Source organism: Girardinichthys multiradiatus, chromosome 23 (assembly GCF_021462225.1).
Source record: "Girardinichthys multiradiatus isolate DD_20200921_A chromosome 23, DD_fGirMul_XY1, whole genome shotgun sequence".
NCBI lineage: Eukaryota > Metazoa > Chordata > Actinopteri > Cyprinodontiformes > Goodeidae > Girardinichthys > Girardinichthys multiradiatus.
The window spans coordinates 40,263,810-40,290,210 of NC_061815.1; the positions used below are offsets into that span (position 1 = coordinate 40,263,810).

At 38.7% G+C, this 26,401-nt stretch overlaps 1 protein-coding gene and 1 long non-coding RNA gene across 14 annotated transcripts in view; one reads left to right on the forward strand and one right to left on the reverse strand.

The window, feature by feature from the left end:
- The window catches only part of atp11c (ATPase phospholipid transporting 11C), an 80,100-nt gene extending 60,013 nt beyond the window's left edge, over positions 1 to 20,087 (reverse strand). For 6 of the 13 annotated variants that reach the window (XM_047353245.1, XM_047353242.1, XM_047353240.1 and 3 more), the window contains exons 1-2: positions 19,819 to 20,086; positions 19,558 to 19,677 (exon numbers count right to left, since the gene is read on the reverse strand). In XM_047353245.1, coding sequence (XP_047209201.1) covers positions 19,558 to 19,677; positions 19,819 to 19,827 — 129 coding nt within the window. In that variant the 5' untranslated portion in view covers positions 19,828 to 20,086. Of the gene's footprint in view, positions 1 to 7,218; positions 7,335 to 19,557 lie in introns of those variants that run through there. The other 7 variants (XR_007036291.1, XM_047353237.1, XM_047353235.1 and 4 more) reach the window with 4 other exon arrangements.
- On the forward strand, positions 20,008 to 24,246 carry LOC124860193. The gene is made up of 3 exons (XR_007036292.1): positions 20,008 to 20,133; positions 22,783 to 22,947; positions 23,178 to 24,246. It is a non-coding gene; the product is annotated as an uncharacterized LOC124860193 (long non-coding RNA).
- Positions 24,247 to 26,401: the final 2,155 nt, after the last annotated feature.

Below are 26,401 nucleotides of genomic sequence, written 5' to 3' on the forward strand. Positions count from 1 at the left end.
GAGGAAAGAAAGAAGGGTGAAGAAAATACAAGATAACATCCTAGAAGACCTCTTCTATACCTGCATAAACATATATAACAACAGCATTGTTCCCGAAAAGTGCACGGTACTAATAAATGGAAGACGTAGTTAGCGGTAACTGTAGCTCAAAATAACTGCCTGGCCAAAATAAAAGTCGTTACCAAAAAAAAATAAGGTCACACACACTAATATTTTGTTGGACCGCCTTTGGCTTTGATTACAGCACGCATTCGCTGTGGCATTGTTGCAATAAGCTTCTGCAATGTCACAAGATTTATTTCCACCCAGTGTTGCATTCATTTTTCACCAAAGTCCTGACCGCTGCGCAAAGCCTTCTCCAGCACATCCCAAAGATTCTCAATTGGGTTAAGGTGTGGACTCTGTGGTGACCAATCCATGTGTGAGAATGATGTCTCATGCTCCCTGAACTACTCTTTCACAATTCGAGTCCGATGAATCCTGGCATTGTCATCTTGGAATATGCTCGTGCCATCAGGGAAGAAAAAATTCATTGAAGGAATAACCTGGTCTTTATTGGTCAAATTTTATATTTACTTTGCCTGATTGTTGCTGCTGGTGGTTCAATAAAAATAGCAAATAATGAGGGGGAAAGTGGGCATCCTGCCGAGTGCCCCTCTGAAGACTAAAGCTGAAAGATATATATATATGCTGTTGGAGATCTGTATATTTTGAATCAGTTTACAAGAGTTTCCAAAACCAAATTTACTCAAGGTTGTAAACAAGAATTTACAGTTAACTCTATCAAATGCTTTTTCTGCATCTAGAGATAATATGGTTGGGGTCATCCATTTTGGTCAGACAGACCGATTAGGTTGCGCAGTTCAACATGCGCAGCTCAACAGACATCGCAGCTCCGACGTCACCCGGGATTATAAAACCTGCGGAAAATAAATTTTTGTTGCCATTTCCAGCTTGTCTCACAGGACAGCGCAACGGAGGCGCATATATGGAGAGACAAAAGCTCGCAGGCGAACTTCTGCTATACACAGCTATACCTGAAAGAGCTTGAAAGCTGGAAATCTGTCTGATACAAGTAGGTCAGAAGATTCATATACCGATCGAAGACCCCATCGACACCCAGCGCAGGAGAAAAACCCACAGAGGTTTTATTTCCAAGGAGAGGAGTTTCCCCTTGTGATTCAATGGACCAAACGGTTCTTCAAATTTTCCCCTTTTGGACAGATGAGAAGTTTACCGTTTTTCTTTTGTGTTGATCACGGACGTGTGATCCCCCCCTCGTTTCCCTTCAGACTTGACCCATCCTCAACCGGTGGAGACAAGAAATCAACGTCGAAGTAATTTCGTTCTTTTTTTATATATTAAATTGGATAGGTACATTCAGAAGTCTGGGCAGGGTGAGGTATAGTTAAGGTAATTTAGAATCACCAGCAGTTAATCCAAGGTATCAACGTGTTGCATGCAATACTGCTTGAAGTGTTTTATGCTGATTGGCAATCAGCTGCTAGTGGCTAAGAGCGAAGCCCACTATCTACAAGTTGATCGCCACAATCGAGACATCAGCACACAAGGAGGACTTCTCTTTCCAAGTTAACCCAAATTGCACATTTTGTCCATGAAACTGCTTGTTTAATCTTCATAGACACTATGTGCATATATTTTCTTTTATTATTATTGTTAGGTAGTCATTTTTATCCCCTTTGCGTAGAATAGTGCTTGTTAGTTAGGTGAAGGTTTTTGGACCAGAATGGTGATATATCAGAATTATTTGGCTTCAATAAATCTTCACATATATAATTAAGAGAAGCGTTTGTGTTAATTTCGTGCAAGAGTGATATACAGGGGTTGGACAATGAAACTGAAACACCTGGTTTTAGACCACAATCATTTATTAGTATGGTGTAGGGCCTCCTTTTGCAGCCAATACAGCATCAATTTGTCTTGGGAATGACATATAGAAGTCCTGCACAGTGGTCGGAGGGATTTTAAGCCATTCTTCTTGCAGGATAGTGGCCAGGTCATTTCGTGATACTGGTGGAGGAAAACGTTTCCTGACTCGCTCCTTCAAAACACCCCAAAGTGGCTCAATAATATTTAGATCTGGCGACTGTGCAGGCCATGGGAGATGTTCAACTTCACTTTCATGTTCATCAAACCAATCTTTCACCAGTCTTGCTGTGTGTATTGGTGCATTGTCATCCTAATACACGGCACCGCCTTCAGGATACAATGTTTGAACCATTGGATGCACATGGTCCTAGAGAATGTTTCGGTAGTCCATGGCAGTGACTCGCCCATCTAGCACAAGTATTGGGCCAAGGGAATGCCATGATATGGCAGCCCAAACCATCACTGATCCACCCCCATGCTTCACTCTGGGCATGCAACAGTCTGGGTGGTACGCTTCTTTGGGGCTTCTCCACACCGTAACTCTCCCGGATGTGGGGAAAACAGTAAAGGTGGACTCATCAGAGAACAATACATGCAGCCTGCCACTGCCACAAATTGAGCTCAGCCCTGCTGCAATTCAATAAATTTCTCGGCACGTTTGCAATGTAATGCAATGCAGACGTGCACAGCGCCACCTACCGAACAAGATGGGTAGCTCGGTAAGCAGGGAGCTGAGGAAGAGCGGCTGCTGACGTCACTCCGCTGCGCCCGCCGCTCAGAATGCTTTTTTGTTTTCAAGTTCTGGGCAGTACTTTGTGGGCAGACCACAAAAACGAAAAAGCAATGTCTGCTTTGTTTTCTTTTTGATTATGGCATAAAATGTGCAGTCGTGAAGAAGAAAATGCAAATTCAAATAGGATGATTGATTACTAATTTTATTTATGGGTCAAATAATGCAGCCACATTCTTAAAATGAAAAAGCATTTCTGGAAATGCTTTTTCATTTTCAAATTTTACATTTCAAATTGAATTTTGGTATCTATTTGCTGGGGTACATCTTGAAAAATAAATCTCAAATGTCTTTTTCTTTTTAATTTTAATTAAGTGAAAGAATGAGCAGTCTTGAAGAACAAAATTAAAATGCAAATAGGATTATTAATAATTTCATTTATGAGTCAAACAATGCAGCCACATTCTTAAAATGAAAAGCATTTCTGAAAATGCTTTTTCATTTGAAATATGGTAACGATTTGCTTCCATATCTTTAGACTTAATCCATGGTTACACCAAGGGGACTATAAATTTGGTATCCAGGGCACAAATAGTTCCTGTTCTCTAGGGGAAGTTTAAGCACTTCCATGCAATCCTGAACAGATAATTCAACACAAGCACAAAACAACAAATCTAACTGTCTTTGTTAAAGCCTTCATTTAATGATATAACAAAAATTACTTTTATAGTCTTCCATAAGCCAGAAAACATTTTGTGTGTTAATTTACATTTTTAATGTTTGCTAAACATCAAGATTTACATGGATGTGGCTCTTGCAGTGTGTGCAGATGGAAAACTAGGTTAGTAGCAGCAAGTGTGATAGTGGTACATATTATTTAATCTGACACATATAGATTTGCGGCCAACCAACAATTGATTTTTGCTACTTTTTATTACAAAAGTGCTGAATCACATAGAAAATTGTAGGCTCAGAAGAATAGATTAGAGCCCCATTTTGATCTCATCTGTCTTCTATTGTGGTTTTGGAACCATGCATTCAGGGGGCAAAAAAACAGGCTTCTACAAAATACAGGAGCTGTGCCATTAAGCTTCAAAGAAAGCAGTTCAGAAAAAAGAAAATCTACTTTAAACACATTCAATTAGGAGTGAGGGAGCACTGCAAAGAACAGACTGTACGGGTAAACCCTCTTTATTCCCTGCACAAGTACTTACAACACTGCATTGTGAATGAGTCATTAATTATTAGGTCAATGTTGCCATAGGAGCTCAGTAGCCGTACCATGTAATTTAATGCAAATATGAACTGAACTGACAACATATAAAACATGGCTGTGTGAGCGTAAATGACCAAGATCTTTTATGATACACAATATCCACTCCAGCTGCCTCTAATAGATTCCATCAGGTTTTTATGACGATGCCCTCAGTTTCAGTGGGTTTCTAACAGGCCAACTTTATCTGCTTTTAAATGCGGCTTGAGCCAATAATTTTGTAATCTCATCACACAAACGGGACATTTCACGAGGCAAAGTCAATCCATGATGGTCAATATAAAATGTAGCTAAATCTTTAATGGAGAGAAATGAGATAAATAAAAAGGAGATCAAATGTTCCCCCAAAAATTATTTTGTACACAAGGGGAATGGTGCATTATTATCAATGACAGTAGTACTGAATCTGCCGCTTGGCTTTCATTTTTCATGATGACTTCTCATTACTTTTTACTATGGCTGGGTCAAATAGCAATATTGGCACATGGGGGATTAGAATGTGCTGACAATCTGCATAGGCAGAGAAGTTTCCTGTAAGGCAGGCTCTGTCCTGTGCTATTTCTATGCTCTGTGAAGATGCATCAGTTCTATTTCTGTCCTTTTACCTAAGCTTCATTAGCAAACTTTAATGTAACAATTAGGCTGGTTACAAACATTGAGACACACAAAGGTTTTAAAATGTTACGGACTGGTCTAGAGGTCCTTCTCAAAATATTAGCATATTGTGATAAAGTTTATTATTTTCCATAATGTCATGATGAAAATTTAACATTCATATATTTTAGATTCATTGCACACTAACTGAAATATTTCAGGTCTTTTATTGTCTTAATACGGATGATTTTGGCATACAGCTCATGAAAACCCAAAATTCCTATCTCACAAAATTAGCATATTTCATCCAACCAATAAAAGAAAAGTGTTTTTAATACAAAAAACGTCAACCTTCAAATAATCATGTACAGTTATGCACTCAATACTTGGTCGGGAATCCTTTGGCAGAAATGACTGCTTCAATGCGGCGTGGCATGGAGGCAATCAGCCTGTGGCACTGCTGAGGTCTTATGGAGGCCCAGGATGCTTCGATAGCGGCCTTTAGCTCATCCAGAGTGTTGGGTCTTGAGTCTCTCAACGTTCTCTTCACAATATCCCACAGATTCTCTATGGGGTTCAGGTCAGGAGAGTTGGCAGGCCAATTGAGCACAGTGATACCATGGTCAGTAAACCATTTACCAGTGGTTTTGGCACTGTAAGCAGGTGCCAGGTCGTGCTGAAAAATGAAATCTTCATCTCCATAAAGCTTTTCAGCAGATGGAAGCATGAAGTGCTCCAAAATCTCCTGATAGCTAGCTGCATTGACCCTGCCCTTGATAAAACACAGTGGACCAACACCAGCAGCTGACACGGCACCCCAGACCATCACTGACTGTGGGTACTTGACACTGGACTTCTGGCATTTTGGCATTTCCTTCTCCCCAGTCTTCCTCCAGACTCTGGCACCTTGATTTCCGAATGACATGCAGAATTTGCTTTCATCCGAAAAACAGTCCAGAGCTGCTTCTCTGTAGCCCAGGTCAGGCGCTTCTGCCGCTGTTTCTGGTTCAAAAGTGGCTTGACCTGGGGAATGCGGCACCTGTAGCCTATTTCCTGCACACGCCTGTGCACGGTGGCTCTGGATGTTTCTACTCCAGACTCAGTCCGCTGCTTCCGCAGGTCCCCCAAGGTCTGGAATCGGCCCTTCTCCACAATCTTCCTCAGGGCCCGGTCACCTCTTCTCGTTGTGCAGCGTTTTCTGCCACACCTTTTCCTTCCCACAGACTTCCCACTGAGGTGCCTTGATACAGCACTCTGGGAACAGCCTATTCGTTCAGAAATTTCTTTCTGTGTCTTACCCTCTTGCTTGAGGGTGTCAATAGTGGCCTTCTGGACAGCAGTCAGGTCGGCAGTCTTACCCATGATTGGGGTTTTGAGTGATGAACCAGGCTGGGAGTTTTAAAGGCCTCAGGAATCTTTTGCAGGTGTTTAGAGTTAACTTGTTGATTCAGATGATTAGGTTCGTAGCTCGTTTAGAAACCCTTTTAATGATATGTTAATTTTGTGAGATAGGAATTTTGGGTTTTCATGAGCTGTATGCCAAAATCATCCGTATTAAGACAATAAAAGACCTGAAATATTTCAGTTAGTGTGCAATGAATCTAAAATATATGACTGTTAAATTTTCATCATGACATTATGGAAAATAATTAACTTTATCACAATATGCTAATATTTTGAGAAGGACCTGTATAGTTTTCTTCAGTTGTATGAGCACAGACTAAGACAGTGTGGCCCCTTCCCTACCTGTTGTCGATAAAAGTTTCAACACAATTACTTTGCTTACAAGACACATAAATTCTGCTGTTTGTAAGTTTTTTGGTCAGAAAAAACCAGACAACAAAGGTATGGAAACTAGAAGAACTAAAACCATCTCTGGTTTGAACCTACAGTTGAGAAGCTACTACAAGCACTTGGTAAGCAGACACTAAAGGTTGGATACCTGAGCAGATAGCCTGATTAATTAAATAGCTAAAATCAGCTTGGTACAGCTACATATGTTATGCCATAAAAAGCTGAACAGGAAAAAAGTTTAATATTCTGTGCAAAAAGCAACTGAAAACTCCAATTAGCCGTTTCACATAACATAACTGTAATAAACAATGTTAAATTATTTTAGAAGCAGTAAGAGTAGTATTTGCTTATTTCATGTGATAAGACTTTGACATTTTTTGTACTAAACATAATACCATGATACAGTTGTGCTCAACTGGATGTTCTTTTTCCCTTTTTAAATTCAAAATACAGTTTTTAGCGTTTTGGCTAAACATCAAAATGTACTGTAAAAACAAAAATTTCCAAAATTTCACAAATCTGTTCCGTTTCTCCTTAACTGCTAAGGTTTTAGGTAACCTGTTAAAACAATGATTGGGATATGACTCTTAATCAAAAGACAGGACGTAGATGTGGACTATAGCAACATTATCCACCTGTAAATAAATTGTAAGATAATTACACTTCTTTCCTGTGTTAATTTCATTAATAAAAATAAAACTGTATTTAAGGCAGTCCTGTTTACATATCTCCAATCATAAAGAATGGAGGTAAATGAACAATACTAATGAGACACTTGAAATAATGATCTAAACTTTTCTAAAGCGTCTGACGATTAAACAAGCTCAATAATGCCAAATATCTTCCCATAATACACAACAACAGATGGTGCGCCTTTAAAAAAAGCACATATGACACATGAAGATAGGATTCACAATGATGCAATAACAGTGTTTACCTTCATTATGGATTCACCCACACCTGGTCTATGTATAAAAGCCACATATCAAAGCCTGCTCTCCCTGCTGTCTGCTATTTCCTCACAATGATAAACAACCTCACAGAGGAACGATGGTCCAGCCTGAACTGAGGGCTGATCCTACGAAGCTGTTGTGGATAGGCAAAGGCTCATTGTTCTAGCATCCCTACAGCAGCACGAAACACAAAGTGTACTGTACCATGGGCTGGTACTGGCCTACATTAGAGTATGTCCCTCGATAATGGGGAGGAGGGGAACTCTTCAAGATTTCACAAAGTAACTTGCTTCCTCAATCATTCGGCTGCCTTGAAAACCCACAGATAGATATTCTCACACCTATTTATTCAAAACCTAGAGTCAAAAAACAACTTCTGATATGTCAAATGACTACCATATGTTGTTAACCAATGTCAACAAGTGTCCAGAAACAAAACTGAACTAAAGATTATGTACTTGTGTAAAAAGGGAACTAAAGACTATCAACGTCCAACCTACTGAAAACAAAGTCGAAACAGAAATATTTATTTATATATCACATTTGCTACAGTTTGACGCAGCAGAAGTTGATTTAGATGGCAATGAAATGATGTTAGGCATGAGAGGAATTACAGAAGGAAGTCATGAAATGCTGACACGGGTCTGTGGTCTTTTATGCGTTGGCAACCATTTTTTTCTGGAACAAAAACTTGGAAGAAAAATAGCAACGAAGATTGCATTAATTGCCACAATGGTTATAACTGAAACTAGTTTATAGGGCTGTCTGACCGTTGGGGGAAAGAAATTAAAATAAATCATAGTGATTATTAAGTTCATTCCTGAAATCCATATTTTTCATAACAATTTGGAAGCTTAAAGAACAAAGTAACTTTTCTTTCTGTGTTTAGCGCTGATGTAAAATATGAAATGGATCATATGTACCATTTTAAAAGTTCAATAACAATATATGCCATATTTAAGTAAAGTCATTAAATGAAAACACAGCTAAAAGTATATTATCACAAAGACAGTCAGGAAGCCAGTCAGTCAGTCATTTTCTACCGCTTATTCCATAGTGGGTCGCGGGGGAGCTGGTGCCTATCTCCAGCAGTCTATGGGCGAGAGGCAGGGTACACCCTGGACAGGTCGCCAGCCCATCACAAGGCAACACACAAACAACCATGCACACACTCATTCATACACCTAAGGGCAATTTAGAGTTACCAATTAACCTAACAGGCATGTCTTTGGACTGTGGGAGGAAGCCGGAGTACCCGGTGAGAACCCACGCATGCACGGGGAGAACATGCAAACTCCATGCAGAAAGACCACCGGCCAGGAATCAAACCCAGGACCTTCTTGCTGCAAGGCAACAGTGCTACCAACTGCGCCACCGCGCAGCCCAGTCAGGAAGCTGCAGCAACAATACAGTCTCTGTTCCCGTTCTTTCATTGTGAATGTCATAATAAAGGTTGGAAATGCCTATTTTGTTAGGGAAAAATCTATATTCATAAGATTATATCCAAGTATTAAAAAAAATCTATTGGTTTCCACCATCTGTGTTTTCTAGGTCCCAGAAGCCATGGGGTAGCAGGATGTGAAACAATTATTTAAAAAATAATCTGGGTTTTTTTGTTTATTATAATGTTTTTGTGAATATTGGGAGCCCAACTAAAAGTTTAAATATAAATTCAATTGACTGCACAGAAACACGTGTTTTGTCTTTAAAAGCACAAATATAATGATATATATAATGTTTACATGTTTAATACCTTGTGTGGTTTGCACCATAAAAAGACATGCTCAGATATGAGGTTCTCAGAGTGAGATAACCTTGAGTAAAAATAACATGATTTCACATTATTAACAGAAAAACCTATGACAACAACAACAATTATTCCTACTGCCCCAATGTCCAAACACAATATTGATTATGGGAGTTATAATAATCTGATCTATAACTTTTTGTGTGTTTTTGTGCAATGTTACTCTGTGCTAAATACAGCTGGAAAAGCTGTGGTTACTCTGGCATCTCATTAAAAAGTCTATAAACTGCAGGTGATGTATGAGGGGAAATGTTTGTGCTTTTGAAACGGTAACGATTTGAAATACCACATACCTATATGTGGCAAGAACTTAGATGTTTAGAGAAAACCTCCTGGACAGGACAAGCTTACATAGACCATTTTCTAAAACCCCTGAACATGTTGTTTAAAGGACGTTAAAAATTAGACCATTTTAAGCAGCAGCCTAGTAACACATCTATAATTAAAGAGAGTTTAAAGCTGTGTAGCTTAAATGGAGTATGGTTTTTCCAGACAAGTGAACACAGTTTCTTCACTCAAAGTCCAGTACTTAGATGAAGGAGTTTGATCTGGACACAGTTCTCATGTGGAGCATGGGTTGAAACTAACTAAACTGCACACTACAATAGTTTTCTCCTCCCCGGTGGCTGGCACCGAGCCATGCAATACCAACGAGAAGGCATTTATAGGACATCCCAGTGCTGACGTGCGTTAAAAATCTCCATCTCAGCTACAGCCCTACTGATGACATTATCTTTAAAAATGGGCCGTGCTACACTAGCTGTAATTGCTATTCAATTAATTATCCTTGGACACCACTTTGGAGGGCAACAAGACTAATGTTGCGTTTTTATTTCACTACTAAGAGGACATGGTTGAATTTGGTTTTCTAAACAAGAAATCTCTTCCACAGAACTATGACATTAAAGACAGAAAATTTCTCATTGTGACGGAGCAACAGCACATGCTTGGCTGGTAGCAGACTGCAGAGATAAACACTGTGAGATATAGGCTAACTTGGGTGTTTTTGTAAGAGAATTCTTCTATTACTCGTTAAATTTCACACAATGTTTCCCCTTCACAATTTGAAGGATGTCTCATCATTAGATCGTTGCATAACTAGAATGATGAAACATCACAGATGTTGAAATCTCTCCCTGTTTCAACAAGCTGAGACTCAGAGAGAAATAACTGCACACAGCTCAGAATTTCCATCACATCTCACTGCAAACGCTGAGTAATGCTAAGGCTGAAGCCGGGAAAAGGGAATCTCTGTACGACTGTTTACACATATTGGATGATAAGGAAGAATTAGGCTAGGAGTCTGACAAAAATATACAGATCGAGAAAAGGGCGGAGAAATGTGAGGTGATTCAAAATAAATGAAGCTATCTGAATTATTTAGTGGTACAAACTGAGAATTCAATCTGTCTTCTGTTAGGAAGTGGAAATTACCACAAAAAGCTATCTTTGGCCATCTACCTATGTTACCCACACCAAGGAGTCTGAAAACTATGTCCATTAGGCAGAAAAAGTGATAGAAGAGGTGCAAAAAGTCTAGGGTGTGCCCCCACTTTGGTTTTCCTCTTGCTTCTAAGCGAGTCATGCTGGGCTTTGCAGCCTCCACCATATTTCATCTGCCTTTTACTTCACACCGCCTTCCTCACCACACTAAATATATGTATTATCCCGCTGCGTGTTGCAGATGAGCTCCTTTGGCCGCATTTCCATTATTGGACAGAGTGCAAGAAGCCAGACGGAGAATGGAGAGGAGAAAAAGAAATCAGAGTAAGCAATTCTGTTCGCCAGCAGCAGGTTCACAGCTGCAAGAGTGATGGTGGCAAAACTGTGCACGGCTCTGATCAATACATATCCTTTCTGAACAAACAGGCCGGATGAATCAAATAGCTCTACTTTCCAAGCATGGTTTGTGGCCCACAAACAAACTATTATGTTTTCAACCAAGGGGCTCAGATAAGTTGGAATAAGTATTTATCACAGAAAGACTGACAAAATAAAAGGATTTTATATTATAACTCTTACAGAACATGTAGCAAAACTAAAATATCAAAATCATACGACAAAGTCCTGTTAGAAGGCCCTTTGCAGATTTCTTCAGTTTTTTGCTCTTTTGTCACAGTTCATTGTTTCAGATTAGAATATCAGAGGAAGATATACCAAGTAAATACAAAAGAAAGTTTTTAAATTCATTAATAAAAGCAGTCACACCCACCTAGCCCTATGTGGAAAAGTAACCCCCCCAATGGTTGGTTCTCCTATACTTGGTGGCAACAGTTGTCATCAACCGATTGCGACAACCGGAAATGAGTCTTTTTTACATCACTTTGGAGGAATTTTAGCCCACCTTTCTTTGCAGAATTGCTTTGTTTTAGATGTAATGGACGTTTTTTTGTTGTTGCAGGAATAGCCTGTTTAGTTTCAAGTCACAGCATCTCAACCAGATTTTGATCCGAAATTTGACCCGGCAAAAAACCTTCTTCTTTTTGAACTATTTGGATCTGGAATTGCTTGAGATTACAGTAAGGAACCGATGGCCTAACATTGTTCTTTAATGTGTTCTGGTAGAGAGCAGAATTTATGGTTTCAGCCCCAGACCATCACACTACCACCACCAGATTTGCCTGATATTGTAATATTCTACTTCAATTCAATTCAGTTTTATTTATATAGCGCCGATTCACAACATGTCGTCTCAAGGCACTTTACAAAGTCAATTCAATCGAATCATACAGATTTTAAGTCAGTATTTTTTAAATGTGGGTTAGTTTTTATGCCAGATGTAACAGTATGCACACTTTCCAAAACGTTCCACTCTTGTCGGTCCGAAGGATATGGAACATGGCATTTATTTAGTCTTTTTAGTTTATGTTTTGATCAGCAGCAGTTCTTTCCACGGACCACAATGATACTATTTTTCCCCAGTCTCTTTCTTATTATTAAATAATGAACACAAGGCAAGTGATGCCTGTGACCTACCAGATGAGTCATCAATGCTTTCTTGGAGTCATTTTTGTTTCTGTAAATCTTGAGAAGGTTCCCCACAGTTCCATGTTTTCTCCATGTCTAGATAATGGTGCTCACTGTGGTTTGCTGGAGTCCCAAAGCCTTAGAAATGGCTTTGTAACAATTTCCATGAGATAGATGTTGGTTAGGATTTTTCCACTAAAGCGAGTCCAGTAAATGTTACTTAAGTCTGTACAAAATTTAAAATATACATATACATTATATAGATAATATAACTGTAATAATGTGTAATTTATATATCAGTAAATATATAATTTCTACACAATATTAGCAACAGTAGAAAATTCATTTTTTGTTTAAACAAAAGCAGTTAGATCATGTTATACATTTGTTGTTCAAGGGTTTGTGTTAACGTAGTGGTATTTATCAGCCCAATCTCGCTACCCTGGAACACAACCAGAGAGTCGGCTCTTTTGCTACGTTCCATTTGTACTCGGAAGCTGTAATTTCCAACCTAGGAAATTTCAACTGGAACACCCGCGAAAGTCGCAATTACAAATCGGGGCAACACGACCATAACCGACTTGGATGCAGAAATTTTTCCACAAAATATTACTAAGTTAGTTTAAAAAATATCATGGAAGCATTCTAAGCATTTTTATTCCACCTACTGTCACTCCTTGACAGCTGTTCCGTCAGGTCCTGCTCTAATTTTTGCGGCTTTAGCTTTGTTCAAATAACAATTAAGCTGTTATAGTTTCCTTCTTCTTTCTTCAAAACTAAGAATTTAGTCGTACATAATGAATTGAATGGTGCATGTAGTCTTTCATTTAACACAATCATCACTGGCTTATTTGATTTTGGTTGTTTACGTGAAAACTGAGAAAGTCTCCTCACGTGTGCACCTCACAGTGAGGAGCCACTCAGCAGGCCAGACAGTAAGAAAGGCAAACTGTCGTACCCCTACTGTTTTTTTGGCAACTCAGATCAGAGAAAAGTAGCTAAGATGTGTCTAAACAAAATGTTATTTTTGGATGCCTCTTTAAAATCATGGTAGATGTAATGCGATTCTGCAGCTCACTGGGTTTTCTCACCAATACAGGAGAAATATTATGTGAAACTGCACTGTGAGTGAGAGGAGAGAGAGATAAGGTGTGGGGAGGGAGGTAGTGAGGGCTGATAGAACTTTAGTGCAAGCAGAGTGGTTACCTTTTGCTAAGCTTTGCTGTCATATTGCGTCAATACAATCAACTACATTGCATTAAAAATCTACCTTTAACATTGTGGCTGTTACATTTATTGTAGTATATTTACTGTGGGTAAATTGCACACGAGTAATTACATGCAACAGTATGTGCATGCACGCGCTTAATTGTGTGTATAAGTTCAGGGGCTTGTGTCCTTTTATCAGGCCTCACATGTCCTCCTTCCTGACCCCAAAAATAGCTCAAAATGGCACTAAAGCTTTCAAACACCTGCAAATCTTCACACCTTTCTCACATAGCAACACCTCCTGGTGAATAAGGGTTTAACAAAAACAGCTCAATACAAAAATTACCACAGGAAGACGAAAAAGAAGTGGCCCTGAAACAAAAGCCTATGTTCAAATAAATTAAACTTCATTATTTAGATATCAAATTCTCATGTGTTTATGCACAGTGGGATCTCCTACACATTCAACACAAACCAACTTACTTGTAACCAACACCAAAAGACCACCACCAACCACTCTTATGCAGGAAAAGCATTTATGAAAGTACACTGGGCATGCTAAAAGAGGCATTTCTGTAAAGCAGTGAACCATCAGCAATATGCCTGAGCAGAAAGCCCTATTAATTAACCAGCTACTAACAGCTTGTTTTATCTCTGTGTTACTCGATAAAGATCAGTACAACAACAAGATAATACTTAGAGGATCAGGCAGGTTTACTATCCAATGTGTGTTTATGTATCAAAATAATGTTAAAAATAGTTCTTAGTCCTTTCTGTTGGATGCAAAACTGCCTCCATTATGTAACCTGTTGCACGTTTTCTTGTTGTTGAGGCTGTTTGTTATTAATTCAAGTCAGTCATTATTAGTACTTGCCAACCAACAAAACTTTGCAGGTCTGGTACACAAAAATACTTAAGATAATGCAGGGCAAATGATAAGAAGCACAGAGATAATCCAATTTGCAAGAAGACAATAAAAAACACATTTTTACAAGTGAAAAGTTAAACGTCTGCAATGGTCAGTATTTTATATTTTTTTAAATAACTAGAATGTGGATGGGGTTTTTTTTGCACACATTTTTTCCACTTTTTTTTTTTATTTAAATCAAAAGGCAACTGTGTTCATGTCTAACAATTTCCTGGCATTGTGCACAGGATGAAGGCACCTGGAGAGAGTTTCTCTTCTTCTTCAAAGAAGCCTAGGCAAACTTCATTACTGAGCGAAGAGTACAATATGCTCAATGCACTACAACAAAGTTAAAATATAACGCAGAAACTTCATACATAATTTCACTTAGCTAGTGAGTAGACAGAGATGCACTAGTTACAATAACGCAGAAAAATGTTTTTTTTATGTGCCTGTTCTGCAATCCAATGACTGAAGGCAGGGACTCCCACAAAGAATACTATCACATTTCCACCAGGCTGTACCTCTCACAGATCACACTGCTGCCTCCAACGCCTTGAACGAACATCAAAGGCAACTGTGTTTTTTAGGGTTTTGTTTTTTTTGCATTGGTGTCAAGAGCATTACAACCACTGGAGCCCCCCCTTCTTCTCATGGAGCCCTGCAGCACACATTCCCTCTACCGTGTTTCATGAAAATAGTCAAGCAGGACAGAAAAGCTTCCTCTGTTTCATCCGGTTTGAGCAGTCACTCCCCATCTTTCTACCTCTCTGTGATGCTTGCGTACCTCCCGTGGGCAAGGGGAGGGTGCTGTGAATCAGGAGGCAGAGAGCCAGAGCCTGAGATAACAGCACGGTCCGCATCAGTGACAGTGTTGCTGGCTGCTCTGCACAAAATATTATTTACAGCTCACACTGAGGAGAAATTACTAGAGCCAAATCCTCTTCAGAAGTAGGAAAATCAGCTGACCTGGCAACACTTAAAGTGGGGCTAGGAGTCGGGTCAGGCACTATAATTATTACATTGCCTCTCCTTCTTCATTGTCAGTATCTATACTGCTCACACAGCATGCAGGGGATTCAGCCCACCGGTGACAACAAGTAACTAGTGCATTATTGAATGATAAAGTGTAAAGGGGGTTTAGCATTTATAAACCCTGGCTTTGCAGATAGTCACCCCACTTTTAGGAAGCACTGTAATGATTAACATATGAAGTAGGTAAGGCGATCCAGGTATAGACTTGCAAAAGTCTACATCTGGAGAATAGGCTAAGCATTTTCTTGTAAAATATCAATTTGTTATAATGAAAAAACAGATTTAAACCAGCAGAAAGGGACTGAAGTGCAATTAAACCACTCACTGTACATATTAGGGTTGCAACAAGTCACTTTTATTTGTATTTAAGTTTATGTGCACAGGAAATGGCTAGTTCAAACATGAAATAAATAATCAAGAGCCTGTAATAAACTACTAAAACAAAACATGAAGTCATAACAGCAGGAACCTCTTCTTCCACTAAGCCACGGTTACCTTTTAGAGTATAGTAATAATGTCTCTGTCAGCTGCTTTTCTGGAACTCTGGTTTAAAAATCCAGATCAGACCATTGCATTTCAGTTGTATTTAACACTGCCACTATATCTATGATCTGGATGTCCATTAAGTGTGAATCCTCAACAGTCAATAAACTACAGCACAGGAGGATCTGCAAGCAGTGAAAGGAATGTAGAAAAATTGTTGAAAATATGATGCTATGTTGGAGTCTTCCAACTGTTAATGACTTGGTTCAGGTCATTTATTTAAGTCTGTGTAGCCTAAAATGGAGTTAATGGCTTTACTATTTCTTTTCAGGCACAGATTCAATCCGAGGTTGTTGTTTTTTAATTATGCATATAGTTATGGTAAAAAGAAAGTATACCCTCTTCTGGGGATGCGCAGTTGATCAAATGTGCATATTAATTTTGACTCGAAATAATCATAAATTACAACTACAACAACTACACTACATTTCCCACTATGTAGAAAACATGGATGGAGCAATCCACTGTAAAAAAAAAGAATGTAGTGTTTTTTAAAATAAATTGATGTAATCTTACAAATATGAGTTTTCCCAAAACACCAAAACATTTTCAACCTTTGCAATGATTTTCAAAATAAAGTTATAGTGAAAGAAATATTGTATTTTCACTCTATCAATTCGAGGGCATTAACCTATAAATGACCTCGTGTTTTCCAGATTTTAAAATATTTAAATTCAACATCAAATGGTAACGTTTCTGAAAATTAACTAAAGCCCAAAAACCCCAGATACATGCAAAATATATAAACAGTAGAATTAAAAAAAGAGATGCACTTTCTTTTTTAAATGAGTACACACCACGGATTTCAAGTATTTGTACTCACTGACAAAAAGCTAAGCATGCAGAAAGAAGGTTGTGATTTAAATGCAATTAAGTACATATTCAGACAAGAGACTAGTATAAGAATAATTTAATTTGCAAGGAGCAAACATTGGATGTCTGTTATGGGAGGTCACCATGAACAGAGGATGTGCTGACGTTGCATTAGACAGTCTAAACAGCACTTGATACAGGTGTTTTTGAGGGTTTGCATGAGGCCATGCGGTCTTGTTGTGCAGATGTCTGGCAACTGTAGTGTACAGATGTCAGTGTCAGAGCTAACTGGTACCTGAGGCCACCTACACAGATCATAAAGGTTCTGAGTGCCTAAGACAGGCCACACCAAGGGAAATTCATGGTAGTGTGTGACAAGCACTGCAGAACCTCATAAAATCTGTACCTGCAATTCAGACAGAGGTATGGTGTTTTTAAAACATTATTCAGGATGACAACATGTGTGGGTGCTAATATGCTGCAACTGGTTTCTACATCAGGCCATTAGGAAGTTTGCATGCACAACATGGTGCAAATTTGCACAATGTGACCATCCGCCCTCATGCAAACATGTCGTTAACTGACAACTGCCTTATATCCCTCCACTCTACCTACGATGCCACTGCTCTTGTTCTGTGGTGTCCTGCTAGGTGTGTCAACTCCTTGCAAATCAGGTCATTTACATACTCATCACTTGTTTCCATGTACCAAACTATATCCAAAACAGACCCCCCTTTTCTATGTCCTTAGCTTTCCTTGCGAATTAAGGGATATATGAAGTGTTATTATATTAGGTAATGTTAAAATGCAATATGTGGAAGGCCATATTAAAAACACAGGTGAATGGACTCTCACAGACCTTCATTCCCAGACTTGACATACATTTTAGTTACGGAGATGGTAAGACTTAGGCAGAGTGGTGAGGAAACAATATTATGTAAAAAGGACAAGGTAAAATGTGGGTTCAAATAAACTGATATCAATATAGCAACATTTAACAACAATATCACACCTGCAGTGTTGCCAGGTGTACGATAATCATCGTATTTGTACGATAATCTTGCTCTCTGTACGATGTACTATCAATATTCCTAAAAAAAAAGGCCAAATGTACGATAATTTGACCATTCCGTGAATGTGTGGTTGTAATCAGTCGTCATCAGTTTATCGCCAAAGTCTGTCGGAGTTTTTTTGTGAACCTTGAAGGCATCTGTGTCCGGATTCGGAAACAAATGCTGGAAATTCCAGCCAATCGTGCTTTTGTAAATGTGACCTACGAGGGACGTGATGCGTTGGCCTCAGAACAACGGTCATGATTGGCTGAATAGTCCACTGCGCCCGCCCATGATTGAGGAAAAGAAAAAAAGAAGAAGAAGCAGAGCCCGGCGGCACTGTGGGGCTGCAGATGTTGATAAATCCATTCCGTACTGACGCCACAAAGCTGCGAGTGCCTGTTAGACGCTATTCAACACATCAACAGACTTGTTATTTTGGTTATGACGAGTGTACGATAATTTCCCTCAAAATACGATAATTTTATGTCTCTAGTACGATAATCCTACGTTTCTCACCTGGTAACACTGCACCTGCATATTTTCTTAAAATCTTGCAGCCCTAGCTTAAATACACAGGTATGGCCCTCCTAATGCAATACAAATGAACACAAAGCCTTTTATTAAAACTAATAAAAAACAACTTATATTTATACAAAAATGCATCTTTCAGGGATAATGTAACATATTTCTCAAAAAGTGGATCTTAATATACAGTGGTAATAACTGCCACACAAACATAGATTTGAGTCCCATTCAATTCAAAAGTGACAGAGATATGTTATATTCATTCAATAAAGCCAAAGTGAAATATTTAAAAGACTGTATTTCGGTTAAAAAGCAACAGCCCCGTGATTTTTCTCCTTAGCTCATGTAAGAAGCTTCGGACGTCTCTGGTTCAGAAAGGGCCTAACACAAGGAAAGTGACCGTTATAGCCCATGTCCTGGATACGTCTGTGTGTTGTATCTTTAAGAACTGACTCCTGCTGCAGTTCACACCATGTGAATTACCCTCAAACTCTTAAAATGAGTTTGGCTTCACAATCCTCTTAAGTTGTGTTTATTCCTATTACTTGTTCAGCTTTTACCACTACACTTTTTCCCTCCACTAAACTTTTCTTTTACATGCCTGGATCCAGCAAAGAGCTTTTTTGGCTTAAGCCCCATGTGGGGGCGACTGGCAGCTGGATAAATCTCAGCAGTTTTCCACATGCTTGTCTAGCCCACACCATAACATTTCTGCATTGAAATTTTGTAATATTAACATTTATAAATTACCAGAAATACATTATTGATACACATCATTCTTAGATTACGTAATTACGTTTTCTATAAGCTTCTTTTTTTTTCTATTGAATTAAGGAAATAATTCTACTTTTCTGAGTGCATTCTAATTTATTTAGATGCACCTCTTTAGGAGAAGTTGCTGAAATCAAAATAATTTGTTGAAAGGCTACCATGAGTCACCTGCTGACTACATTAAATGGTCCTCTTTTACATTAACTGACATAGTCAGTGCTAATGTACACTGCTTCTAAAAAGCCCTCAGAGCAGAACTTCTCCACAGTAAAGGTAAATCTAAGGACTAGACACAGAAACTTTTCAGGGTTGAGATCCCAGCGTAATGAGCCCCTTCAAAAGGTCAAATCCTAACTATCACGCATGGCGCCTGAGATAATTACCCTCAAGTGACCTGAGTGTACAGACTTCAACGTACATCTGCATACATGTGTCTTAAAATCCCCATAAGATTAAAAAAAACACATAAAAGCTGCCAGGTCAACCAGTGACAGCTGGGAAGTGACTGCAACAGGGTTTGTTGTAAAATAAACTGGTGTGTTTGTGCCTTTCTGATGGTTTTACCGGCCACAACAAACCAGTAATAGCTTCCTGTTCTTCCAGATCATGTCCAGGGTGTAAAAGAGTCAACAGACAGCTGGGTGCCATAAGCTAACAATGTGTGTGTAACAATGATGCCAATCACACATACCAAGCGGTTTAGTCTCCTCCGAAGCATCCTCTTGTTTTTCTTCTTGGTTCGCGCTGATGAACTCCTCTGATTCAACAAACACCTCCTGCCTGGCTCCGCTTCAGCTCCTCCAAGGAATAACTTTACATGTATATATATATGTTAGTTCCTGCGCTAGCTCCTTGGCTATCTACTCTCTACTCTACGGTTAGTTCTAGCTATATGGAACGCTGGAGCGATGCTACATGGTTTCCATTTTGTTTGGTTTCGATATATTCGCACCATTCGCATTCTCTCCCCGCGTTGAATGTTTTCCGCGTTGCGGTGTACTAGTCGCGCTCTCCGTGGCTCAAGGCTGAAACAGTCGCTGACATTTCGCTCCGTGCCCTGTTGCTGCTTTGACTCCGACAAATCATTTGTCGCTCCCGGGTTGGCCTCGCTGCAGACTCGAAAGCTATACCGGCGACGCAGTGTTAAACCAACTAACTTCACTCTGTGAGCGCAGGTCTCTTCTCATTCTCCTGTCGAACAATTTTCACTCCAAGAAGAAGCACCAACCCACGGACGTTCCCTGTTTTCAAGCTCCACCCGGCGAAGGTGCGGTGACTAAACCTCGCATTGCATTAGGGGTAATGTGGTCTACACGCAAAACTTCCACACATTCTTGAAAAGAATTTGGGAGCCCACCTTCAATTAAGCCAGAATTGGGCAATTATTACTTTCCAAATAGGCAAGGAGAGAAAACATAAATAGATTTAGGTTATGAAGCACATTTAAAAACAGTTAGCACTGTCCCAAGTGATTGTCACCATATTAAAAAAAACATTTTAAAAATGCAACAACAAATTCACACGCACAGATAAAAGAGCAATAGGGAAATATTTAAGATTGAAAATAAAATCAAGCAGCATATAAAGAAGCTATAAAAAGGAAGAATATGATTTGGGGAAATTAACAGCCTGGAAATCCCAATTCAAGAATGTAAGATTTAGATGTATACTCAAAAGTATTAGTACAATGAAACTTTTGTTTAAAAAGTATTTACCAAGTGCCTTTAATACAACCTCTTTAAAAGATCTACACCACCTACATTAATGCCCAAAATTATTCATATTCATGCATTCATGACAGATTTAGGCTTAAAGTAATCTCTTAATTTTACCAACATGTTTCTACTGACTGGAAGTAATATTAGGGTTTTAGAGCAGCCCTGCCAGAGCCCTGTCTTGAATCTGATAAGGAATCTGTGGACATAGCTAAAGATTAGTGTGATGGTAAAGAGGCGTTCTAATTTGAAAGATTTGGATCTCATTACCAAAGATAAAAAGCAAAAACCTGGTTAGCAAATATGAGAAGTGCTTGATTGATGTAATGTCAGCTAAGATTTTTCCACTGATTATTAAGAAGGCTAAATATAATTTTAGATATGCGATTTATATATAAATGAAATGTGTAAAATTATAGCAATTGCTTTTTTAATTAATACAACACTTACATTGTTTTATTATCTTTTGATAATCTTTGACATTTCCAATCAGAAAAAACTCTTAATTAAATGGGAATAATCTAAATCTGCCAGGGCTGACAATAATTTTAGGTTTAACTGTAGCTTTATTTTGAATGCTTGCACGATATTACATTGCACACAGAAATTACATTATTCCACAGAAAAAACTTTACTTTCCACAGAAAATTTAATTTTGATTGATCAGTATCACAAACTTCAAATCAATTCAATTCAGTTTATTTATAAAGCGCCAATTCACAACACATGTTGTCTCAAGGCACTTCACAACAGTCAGGTACATACATTCCAATTAATCCTAATCATTGAACAGTGCAGTCAAAGTTAGTTATTTATTCAAATTGGATAAAAAGTTTTTCTATCTAAGGAAACTCAGCACATTGAATCCAGTCAGTGATTTGCAGCATTCACTCCTCCCAGATGAGCATGTAGAGACAGTGGACAGTCACTGGCGTTGACTTTGCAGCAATCCCTCATACTGAGCATGCATGTAGCGACAGTGGAGAGGAAAAACTCCCTTTTCACAGGAAGAAACCTCCAGCAGAACCAGGCTCAGTGTGAGCGGCCATCTGCCACGACCGACTGGGGGTTTGAGAGAACAGAGCAGAGATACAAAAAGAACAAAGAAACACTGATCCAGGAGTAAATGTTAATGGATGTAGCTCCTTTAGTCATTTCACCTTGAAAGAAAGAACAGATAAACTCTGAGCCAGTTTTCAAGGTTAGAGTCTGAAAGAGAGCACATAACTGCTGTTGTACATCATTTTGCTTTAATTTTGTAATGCTCAAGGCTTACAAAATGAGCTGTTGATGTTCACAGAGCAGAACAAGGATAAACAAAATTATCACAGCATTTTCTAAGGATCAAGAAATGCAGTGAGAAGTATCAAGACATTCAAAGAGAGTCATAACACAGAACAAGCCTGGCAGTGGAAGGAAGTGAAAGATTTCAAAGACCCTGGAAAGAAAATGAGAGATGCCTCTAAAGACCCCTGAACAGCACCAAAGATCTCGATGTAAAAGCACTTAATTCACACTCCAGAGCTGAAAAACCACAACATAAGCTAGTACTTAAAACTTTGTCAACTTAAATTGTGAACTACATTAGTCAGTAGGTTATAACTTACTTTTTGTGCTTCAATTGGTCTTTGGTCAGTTTAAATCAGGGGTCTCTAAAAGGTCTTACAAGGCCACGGAAACACACAGAAACTCTTATTCTAATGCAGTTCATAGTGTCTATGCTTGGGTACAAAACACACAACATACCTGACATTTTTCACCAGCAGAAGGTCCTTCTTCTTCAGAGGTGTCATCAGATGCACCAGTTCTTTCTTTTCATTTAGGGTTAATGCAACTGCTTTTAATTGACTAGTAAGCAGGCAGTGTGTTAAACTACTATTTATTGGAAAAGTAGCAATTCAGGGGAATTGCTCATGTTAAACCCTTCTTTCTGTTTTTAATACCTGTAGTAATTCCATAATCAAATGTAATAACATCTGATAATTTACCAAAATGATTTCCAGAATGTGAATACACCAACAAGTTGTTTAAAATAGGCTATATCATGCTGATTAATTCAAAACCTCCTACAGGTTGCATGAAATTATGACCCTAGTTCAAATACAAGCAGCAGGAATTACGACCACAGCCATGGGTGGCAGCATCGCTGATAGAGGTGGAGAACATGCTCCACTCTGACTCTATGTCTCCAACCTCCCCAGGATCCGGGAAAAAGTCTTCGGAGATGGGAGTTGAATACGTCCCTGACTAGAAGCTCCACCAGATGTTTCCAGCAGACCCTCACATATAGTGAGCATATAGCCTGGGCCTGCCAAGTCTGTCCAGCTTCCTCCTCTTCCAGCCACCAAGTAGTGATCGGTGGACAGGTCAGCCCTCTCTTCACCCTAGTGTCCAAGACATGGGGCTGAAGGTCAGAAGACATGACTAAAAAGTCTATTGACCTCCAGCCTTAGGTGTCCTGGTGCCAAGTGCACTGATGAACACCATTATGCTTAAACATGGTGTTTGTTATGAACAATCCGTGACTGGCACTGAAGTCCAGGTTCAGATCGGGGAGGCCATTTCTCACAATTTCTCACATTTCTCAACCTTCCAGGTGTCGATGTTGTTTCCCACGTGGGTGTTGAAGTCCCCCAGCAGAATGACAGAGTCTCCGAGAGGGACACCACCCAGCACCCCCAACAGGGACACCAAGAAGGCTAGGTACTCCTCACCCCTGCCTGGCCCATAGGCCAAAACAACAGCCAGAACCATCTCCCCAACCCAAAGATCCAATTTAGTTTCATCAAAATAAAAAGTTATATATTTTGTGTGATCTGCATGTAAAACATTATTAAACATTCTACAACTACAAGTAAGCTGGTTGCATGTTAGTCAGGTACAGATTAATTTGTTCGTTTGAGTTGTGATATTTGTAATTCCAATCGTTAATTGTATCGGTCAGATATAATTTTTTTTCCAGTAAAAAGTAATGAAAGATTTTTATTGTTACCAGCTCTGAATAGAAGGTAAACCTGTTACAGATTGATTCTCAGCAGCATCCAGCTCAGACCCATATGATGTCTCAGTGAAAATATGATTTCTTCGTAGCTTATTTGCATTATTGTGTGCCATGAACTGTACAACCCGAGCTGCTATTTGCATGTGAGTTTTTTTGCGTTTTCTTTGGTAACTTCCCGACTTTAAAAGCTGAGATGACTGCAAGAAGAGGAAAAAGATAAAAAAAGACACATGTTCACTTTTAAAGGTGATACTATATGGTTTATTAGTTCATGAATGCATATTTAGCTGAAACCAGAAATTTACATACCATATAATAAAAAACATTTTATTCTCACTGCCTGCTATTAAATCAGGCTAAACCTTTCCTGCCTTATGCCAGTTGGGAATATGACAGTTATTTCTATTTGCTAAATTCCAGAATAATGACAGAATGTATTTTTTTACAGATTGTTTTCTTCAAATTCATAAGTTTTAATTTAGTTTACTGAAATTATGGCCCATTCCTGTTGTTAGAACTGCTGGAACTGGATCAACTTTTTAGTTCACCTTGCTCATGCCTTTTCCGCTCTGCTCACAAATGTTCTCTGAGATCGGGGCTTTGTGATGGCCACTTTAATATAGTGACCTTGTTGTTTTTAATCCTCCTATTATCTTTAGGGTCAATTTGACTGGATTCAATGTTTATTGTCTCTAAATAAATATCTCAAATCATTTGTTGGCTTCAAATTTTATAACTTTTCTTAATTTAATGGAGACATATGGGTAAACAGAAACTTGACATGACAATTCTTTTTCATTGTCCTGTACACATCAGTGTTCTTTGGGGTCAATATGACCCCAAGCTGTTTTAGCTGTCTGAAACATATAAGAAATATAAAATATTTTACACAAAAGTGTTTTGGGTGATATTGATGTTGCTATAACATGTCATATTCTAGTCTTTAAAAAACTATAGCCCCACGTAACATTAACCGTAGTAGTGTATGAACGACTGATCATTCACACGACCTGTGGAAGAGGAAACACTGAGAAGTTTTTATATTTCCCATGCTGTGGGGGCAGGAAAATACCATTCCCATGAACATATTGATACTTCACACAACTTAAGGGTGGGGTAAACATGAAGTTTTTCTGTAAATGAGGTGTTGTCAAACTCTTTGACCATGAAGATGACATAGAGGAGAACGTGTCTGAGGCAGAGGATAACACTGAGGAGGACCCTGACAACGAGGCATCCTCTGATGAAAATGAATCAGTGTGTTTTAGATGTTTCCCTGCTTTAACACATCTGATTCATATGATTTAAATTCACCAAAAGCCTGTTAATCAGCCATTAGTTAAATCGGGTTTGCTGAAGCACCAGGGTTGGAAAACACTGTAAGAGACTCCCAAACAATACCCATGTCCAAACTCCTCTTCCGCATACCATTGTAATTACCTTTTTAAATTCTTTCATTTTCATTTAAGCTGTTTGATTACTATAAATATCTTTAATGGCATTTCAAACATTCTTTTTCAAACAGGTTTTGAACCTGCAGATCAACATTTAGAAGGAAGTTGTTTCTTTTTCATGTGGTGCTAGTTTAATTTAAAAAAATACTGTTCAAAATAGTTGTATCTTATCAATATGTTGGGGTCATTGTTACATGAAATTACATAAAGTCTCACATTGTAATGTTTCTGTATTAAATATTAATATAAATTGAGGTTTTATTTGTATCAAGTCTTGTTCTTTCCCTTTAGTTCCTGCTCATGAGATTTGTAGTATGCATAAGAATACATTTGTTTAAGATGTTTTTTAAAAATACCTTTTGCCTTGAAAAGTAATGTCTCAGATGAGGAACAAGAATACACTGACTGCATAACGTGGTGTAATATTACACACCTTCCACTGAAATATGCACACTTTAAAGTTGAACTATATCTCCACTTTGTGGCTAGATTAAGCATTGCATTTGCAATTGACTGAGCTTTTACTGTGACTAACTCTATGTGCTCTCTTTCAGACTCTAACGTTGAAAACTGGCTCAGAGTTTATTTGTTCTTTCTTTCAAGGTGAAACGACTAAAGGAACTACATCCATTAACATTTACTTTTCCTTCCCATAGAAAGTACTCCTGGATCAGTGCTTCTTTGTTCTCTTTGTGTCTCTGCTCTGTTCTCTCTAACCCCCAGTCGGTCGTGGCAGATGGCCGCTCACACTGAGCCTGGTTCTGCTGGAGGTTTCTTCCTGTTAAAAGGGGGTTTTTCCTCTCCACTGTCGCTACATGCATGCTCAGTATGAGGGATTGCTTCAAAGTCAACGCCAGTGACTGTCCACTGTCTCTACATGCTCATCCAGGAGGAGTGAATGCTGCAAATCTCTGACTTGATGCAATCTGCTGGGTTTCCTTAGACAGAAAAACATTTTATCCAATTTGAATAAATAACTGAATCTGACTGCACTGTTCAATGGTTAGGATTAATTGGAATGTATGTACCTGACTGTTGTGAAGTGCCTTGAGACGACATGTGTTGTGAATTGGCGCTATATAAATAAACTGAACTGAATTGAATTGTATATGGCACAATTATTAAAAATATATAATCTTTAATCCTAATAGGTGAAGCCAAGGATACAATGTTAACGTATCTAGACACGATCGTATGTTGAGACAGAGTCCCATTTCTTTTGGAACCTCTTCAAAGTGGGACAGACAAGAGAACAGGCCACTCAAGTAAGGCAAAAAATTTGTTGATCTTCATTAGTCAAGAAGAAACACGGAAATATCTTCTTGACTAAACTTTCCTTCTGTCAGAACAATAATTAGGTTTAAA